The 7,144-nt window shown below is 35.7% G+C and overlaps 1 protein-coding gene across 4 annotated transcripts in view; it reads left to right on the plus strand.

Annotated features, from left to right (window-relative positions):
- Positions 1–6,447, plus strand: part of LOC121869946 (TATA box-binding protein-like 1) — a 38,895-nt gene extending 32,448 nt beyond the window's left edge. For all 4 annotated transcript variants that reach the window (XM_042371533.1, XM_042371534.1, XM_042371535.1 and 1 more), the window contains exons 6-7: positions 891–985; positions 3,034–6,447. In XM_042371533.1, coding sequence (XP_042227467.1) covers positions 891–985; positions 3,034–3,221 — 283 coding nt within the window. In that variant the 3' untranslated portion in view covers positions 3,222–6,447. The remainder of the gene's footprint in view (positions 1–890; positions 986–3,033) is intronic.
- Positions 6,448–7,144: the final 697 nt, after the last annotated feature.

Genomic DNA, 7,144 nt, shown 5'->3' on the forward strand with positions numbered 1-7,144 from the left:
AATCCCTTTCCGAAATCTTTGCGACCAGATGCATTTCGGTTTTCAGAATGGTTAGGTTTTTTTTTTTTTTTTTTTTATTCAGGGATCAGCCCACCCGGGCACAGGTCACTGATCCACATTGGGGCCTGGAGGCTAAAATATAATAATGATAATGATGATAATATTAATAATAATAATAATAATAATAATAATAATAATAATAATAATAATAATAATAATTCATAGGTCTAGGTCGTGTTTCTCACTTTTGATCTTTTTTTCATTCTTGTATTTCTTTATTATTATTATTATTATTTTATTATTACAGTATTATTGTTATTATTACCTGGTATCATTGTTATCATTCTTATTTTATTTTTGTGTATTTTTTATTAAAATTTTTATTTACTATGAATAGTTATTATTATTACTGTATTATCATTATTATTATTATTATAATTATTATTACTATTACATTTTCACCCCCCAGGCCCCGATGTTGGTCAGTGACCTGTGCCCGGGTGGGCTGTTAAAAAAAAAAAAAAAAAAATTGCTCCACAAAAAACTTTCAGTTTTTCAGAGCTTTTCGGTTTTTGGAATTTCGGATAAAGGGTTGTCAACCTGTGTGTGTGTGTGTGGGGGGGAAGATCATACTATATATCCTGCTAATCGCAAAATTAAAACCAAGCTGAATAAAATCCTTTATACTATATACAGGCAGTCCAAATATCAAAACTCATTCCATTCTTTTGGATTTTGTTAATGCACATATCTGTATCTCAAGGGATACCTTTATTGCATATCCAGTTATTTAATATGTTTGGCAGAATATTGCATAGAGAATAAAAGGAAATAAAATTGTAAGTGATACAATAAGTCAGTTTTGCTTCTAAGCCAACACCTTCCAACAGCTATGAACCAGAGTTGCATCCTGGTGTGACGTATAAGATTGATGACCCAAAAGCAACATTGAAAATATTTTCAACTGGGAGTATTACTGTGACAGGTCAGTCTTTTATACCTTAATCTCTTTAGTTTTGTATAGAAAGATTAATTCTCCTTCTGTTTTATGGCCATTTTTCACACTTGTATGGCTTAAATGTGATTACCTGATGGCAGCTCCCTCTGCTATACTGACTTGCACCCTTTCTTGTCAAGTTCTTATATCTGAAATCATTTCTTAGTCTTTCCCTTTGTCATTCTTGACCTACCCCTAACTCCCCCTTCAATTAGACTTGTGTATTTCTTGACCCAGTTGATCTCCTACATTCTCTCCATACACCCAAACCATCTCAGCCTACATCTATTCAATACCCAGCTGCCCTCTTAGCTCTGAACAGGGTTTTCTTATTTTCTGTCTCCACATCTTACATCCATCTCACTACAGTACAGTATTGTCCTTTCAACTCGCTGAAATCTACACTTGTAAACCTAACTACCTGTTTCACTGCCTTACAGCAACAAATTTTTCACACTGGTTGCATACAACTTTCCTTTCAATAAACAAGAAGTTCCTCTCCCTGTCAATAAAGGCTGCAGCTTTCTAAATGTCTTTCAGCCACACATGGCTCTTGCAACTGAGCTAATTTTGGCACCACCTACAGCACTAATCATGTCACCCAGGTAACCTTTGCTAAGGCCACATGATATCCTGCACATACAACACACTTAAAGATGGCAACAATCAGCAGTCTGCTAGTTACACCACTACACTTCTTGTTTACCTACCTTCCACAATCACCGCACAATATTGACTTAATGCCTTACAGACAGCACATGGCCATTTTCTGCTTTCCACTGCAGGCCCTTTACCCACACACTAATGAACTTTTTTTTTTCATCTCTTTTTACTCTCATGCCCTTGAACTCTATTCCATAATTCCATTTCATAGATTTCTTCAGCTCTATTATCAACACTAAATCATCATCATGCAGCAACTCACAGAGCAGAACAGTCCTAAGTTCTTGTGATAGTGCCTCTGACACCATGATGAACAGAAGGGGGCTCAAGACAGACTGTAGATGGACCTCTACTTTTACCATAAACTTCTCATTTTCATTGTCAATTACCCTCACAGAAATACTGCAGCACTCCTACAGTGCCTTTAATCATTCATACAAGACATTCCTTAGACCTTAGCTTTCTCATTACCCTCTTTACTAACTCAGGTGGTAACCTGTCATATGCCTTCTCTAACTCTAGAAATACAAAGAAGGTCTTTCTTTCCTTTCTAGATATTTTCCTTGTAGTTGCCCGGTCATAAATATTGCCTCTGTAATCTCCTTGCCTGACATGAACCCAAACTGCTTTTTATTATTGTGCCCTCTTCTCTTACAATTTTTCATCACGTTTTCCACTACTTTCATAATTTGATCTAAATGCTTCAGGTCCCTGTAATTTCCATATTCAAGTGTGTCACTTTGTAGGTATTCAGTCAGTCAACTGAAACAATACTACATTCCATTCCATCGTAACTGATATGTGAATTTGTTCACCATTGCTACATCAGCAGCACCTGTTGTTTCAACATTTCTGCAATTATTCAAGAGCTACCAGCAGCCTTTCCATTCTTCAGTTTGTCATTGCTATTTTCACCTACTTGATCTCAATCATTGGGCGTGATGCATGATCTTCGTACTGGCTCCTCATTCAGCAGACAATCATAATACTGTATTTTCTTCATGCAGTCTTAATTTCTTTGTTATTAACAACCACATATAATATCCAGTTATTTCTCACACACTGCCCACCAACTACATCCTTGTTTCTGACCACTAATTCCCTACTTATTTGCATATGCATCCTGTTCATGTTTCATGGCCATGTAGTGAGGGACCAAAGTGTATTTATTTAATCTGAGAAATACTGTAGTTAAATTCAAAAGAGTGAAGCATCAAAGTGATAAGGAAGATTGAACACAAATAGATCTTTAGATTTCACTTCAGTGTACTGTATTATGATATCACATTTTTTATATCTTAGGGAAGTTTTGCCTATAATTATTTATATAATATGTAAAATGTGGTCAGCTAATGAATGCTTTTGTGTTGCAGCTCCAAGTGTAAACAATGTACAGAGTGCCATAGAGCACATATATCCCCTAGTGAGTGAGTTTGGAAAGGCTCGCACTGAAGAAGAAATGAATGAATACTTGGAGCTCAAGGCCAGACGGCATTTCTCACAACAACCAGAAGAGGAAGACTCTACTGATTCTGATATTCCAGCCGATCTGTGGCACTAAGATCTGTAGTTTTGTACGATATTATGTGTTGAATAGTGTTACTCACCAAATAAGAAAACTCATTTGCAATCATCAAGCATATCACAGCAGTATATATATGGTGTTAATTGAGTTTTGTACTGTGTCACATCATTCATATTTTTACATTCACTCAGCCCTCTGTAAAATAATATTAGGTTGGTGCCAACCAAGGTTACTTTAGCTAGTCATAAGGCCAAACAAAAATATTTTTGTGTTTCCGGTAAAGAGGACAAATATAAGGTTAGTACGTGAAATTTTTAGACGTTTGGCTTTAAAGACACTGAATTGTAAGATAAAGTACCATGTATTGTATTTTACCGTTATGTATTGTGCGTATCACCATTACATATTTAATGGAAATAACCAATTTAATAACTGCTAGATAATGAATAGGTTTTTTGTACATCAGTTGAATATATCTACTTGTCTTTATCTTCAGAGCTGTTATCTGAACCAAGAGTTGTAAGATAACTCGTGTCTTTAAAGGATTGTTGGTAAATATTATCAGATGTTGGTTATGAGCATGGAAGAAATTTTATGTAGAAGCGTGCATTGTTATCAGCTAAAACATAAGTAAAGCAGTTGACATGCTTGTAGTATTGGTAATGAAGTAGTCAATCTGTGAAAAGAGATAACAGTGCCTAGTGTAGGTGAGATAACCACAGCTGAGTTAAAAGAAGTTGAAATAGTATTAGGTTTAAGATGCTTAACTACTGTACTTCTACCTCTTCTTGTGGTTGTTTCATGTTAAATATCTGTCATTCTTTTCACACCTTTATATTTGTAAGCCAATGTCTTGTGCTTCACTTTTGTTATAGCCATCCCAACAAGCAGAATTCTTGAGCATTTTTTTTTCTCTTTTTTGAGCATTGCAGTTAGATGTTAAAGAATTGTAAGCATGCATATTGTTTATAGCCAGAGTTTAGGTAAGACTTCATTCACCATCCTGCTCTAATAGGGAAAAAGGCATGAATGGTGTTAAAAAAATTTCTACATAAGGACTTGTCTGTGGGCATATTCAATTTATTGTGCAGCCTTGCTATTAATTAGATGGGCCTCAGATTGAGCGGCTACTCTCAATTTTTTTTTTTTTTTATAAATACATATTTCACCCGTGACAGTGATGTCCAGCTATTGAGAAGAGTTCACAAATCACAATAAAAAAAAGTAATATAATATGAAATTTTAGATTTAAGGATAACAATATTGATACAGTACTTAACCCTTTCCTCCAACTCCATCCTTCATCACAGTGCCTCCCATATGAAGAGTGAATGTTAGTTCTGCTTGTGGTATTTCCTGAAATGAACCTACAACTAATTAGCTTAAGTCCATCAATACCAGGGTACTTTTGAACCAAAAAATACACTCTTAAGTTACATAAGTTAAGCATTTAATAATTGGTTAATCCTTGTGATTAAAGCATTTCTCTAAATTTACTCAAGTAACAACCATAGAAAGAATCCTATGAATATATAGAATCATTGTTAAGGTAAGAACATTCATACTTGACACTTAAAATGATTATACAGCACAAAAGCATACAATGCACAAGCCCCTCTTAAATCTCTTTATTGGTAGTGAGGGCCATTAAATTATTCTTGACCATTACATTGTGGTTCGTTGCACGATAGTAACTTTCACCTAAACCAGTTACTTCCCCATTATTACCTGTCTCTACCTTAGACTCAGTAGATGACTCTTTGGTAATACAGTATATACTTCACTTTAATGAGTTTCACATTAACGATACATTTCAATACAATAACAATCAGTAGCACAAGTTGATAGTCACTCTGGGCGGCCATATTGATGACGTCAGCGAGCGGGGTGGTTTGTTTTGATCAGAGCGTGTGAACAGGAGGTGTGGTGTAAACCTACTCACTTATGTTACCACGTTGCGTAACCTCTCTACCTGTGGTGTGGTGAAGCGTTGACTATGAGTAGCATAGGAGGAGCTGGTGTTTGTGGAGGGTCACTGGCTTTGAGACTGAAGGATCAGTTGGTGGTGGTGCTGGGAAAGCAACGCAGTGTGGGAGTGTAGGGGCAGGGAGGCACTAACACCACTCCCCTGCATTGAATGACAGCAAACAGTCTCATTAAGCAGTTCAATGAGTGTCTAAAGGCTAGTTATTGTTAACTGTACATGCAGTATTAATGTGAGTGAATAAGTTGTTGTAATTTTTTGTGGGGGTTTGTAGGGGGCGAAAGTGTTTGAGGGCTGGTACCAATTGACCCATTTAGACTGTAAACTGCACCATATTAACGATTTTCACTTTAATGACCGTTTTCGTAGTACCAATTAGTCGTTAAAGTGAAGTATGGACTGTAGTAATCTAACAGTGACCTTAATAATTTTATGTGAGGGACAGTGGTTCCATTTTGGCATCTCCCATGCAAGAGAAAACCCTGAGACATGATTCTGAAATACATATCTGCTTGGAGAATCCTGAATGGGTATTATGTACACCAAATGAACAAAAAGATTTTCAAAACTCATCTGTGAAAGTTTGTTAAATATATCAAATATACAGGGTATCATACTATCATCAGTCTAGCCAAAAAATGTCTTGTTCAAATATACTTAAAGTTACTGTACTTTCATTAGTTTGATAACAGCATAACTAATTATATACGGCTTCACTGCCTAACTGAATTTGATATCCTCAACATTTGAGAGAGAATGGCCGAACTACGTATAAGGTGTGTGTATCGAACATAAGCAGATACAACTGAATTAAGTTCCTTTTAGATTTTACATAACAGGTCACCATCTTGATAACTTCTTGGCCTGCAGTTTACAAGTGAAACTCAAAATTTTGAAGTTAGGTTCCATTTTGTTCTTGAACCTGGAAGGAGACTTTTTTCAGATCCAATTGAAAACTCATTGTGTGAGTTTCTCGACCAAGTTACCGTATTGTAATGGGCCTTTTCTTAACATAATGTGAACCCCACTTTTCCATTGACTTCCATTATATAATTAGAGATGCATTGCGAAGGAAATTTTTTGGGTAAAAAGAAGTAATACAAGCACTTTTATGAGTGAAAATAAACCTTTTAAAACATATTCATTTTATGAGATTTAACATGATAGTAAATACAGTAGGGTCTCAGAGTACGTGCATCCATAGTATGTGATCCCACTTATATGTGTCTGACGCTTGGGTCTCACTCTTGAGTGAATCAACCCACCCACCCACCATCTCGTGCTCAATTGAGAAAAAGATAAATAAAATCATTACAATACCCTATTGTGGCTAAGAAATAAAGAAAATATAATATACAGTGGTCCCTCGGTTAACGAGCACAATTCGTTCTAGAAGGTTGCTCGTTAACCGAAACCATTGTTTCAATGGGGTTTTGGGTAATTGGTTCTAGCTCACCGAAAATTTTCTAAAATCAACAAAAAAGGTAATAAAGTACACTTACTTTGAGGTGTGTATGTAGAAGGCTCCTGGATGATGATGATGATGATGATGGGAATTAGAATGGGGGTGGAGGAGAAGGGAGAAGAGAAGGCATTGGGGTGGAGAGAAGTCACCCCATGATGCCATTTCACCCATAAAATTTTAGCTCTCGGTGTAATTCAAGATTATTGTCTTTAAATCAACACTGCGCTGCATTATATACGGTATTGTCAATATGTAAAATAAATTTCAAATTGACCAATAATTTGCTTGGAAATACAGAAAAAAGCGTTTAGTTGAAGAGAGTCTCAAGCAAGATGTTACCTCCACTGAAAAGACACAGCAACTGACGCCTATATAGTGTGTTGACAGGCTGTATGGCGGGCAAAAAACTAGCTTCCAATACTTCAATACTGTAATTGTTAAAATTTCTAAAAAATTTAATATAAAACTTTTAAAATTATTGAATAGTATAAACTTTTTGATATTTACGAA

Source organism: Homarus americanus, unplaced genomic scaffold, assembly GCF_018991925.1.
Source record: "Homarus americanus isolate GMGI-L3 unplaced genomic scaffold, GMGI_Hamer_2.0 scaffold14467, whole genome shotgun sequence".
NCBI lineage: Eukaryota > Metazoa > Arthropoda > Malacostraca > Decapoda > Nephropidae > Homarus > Homarus americanus.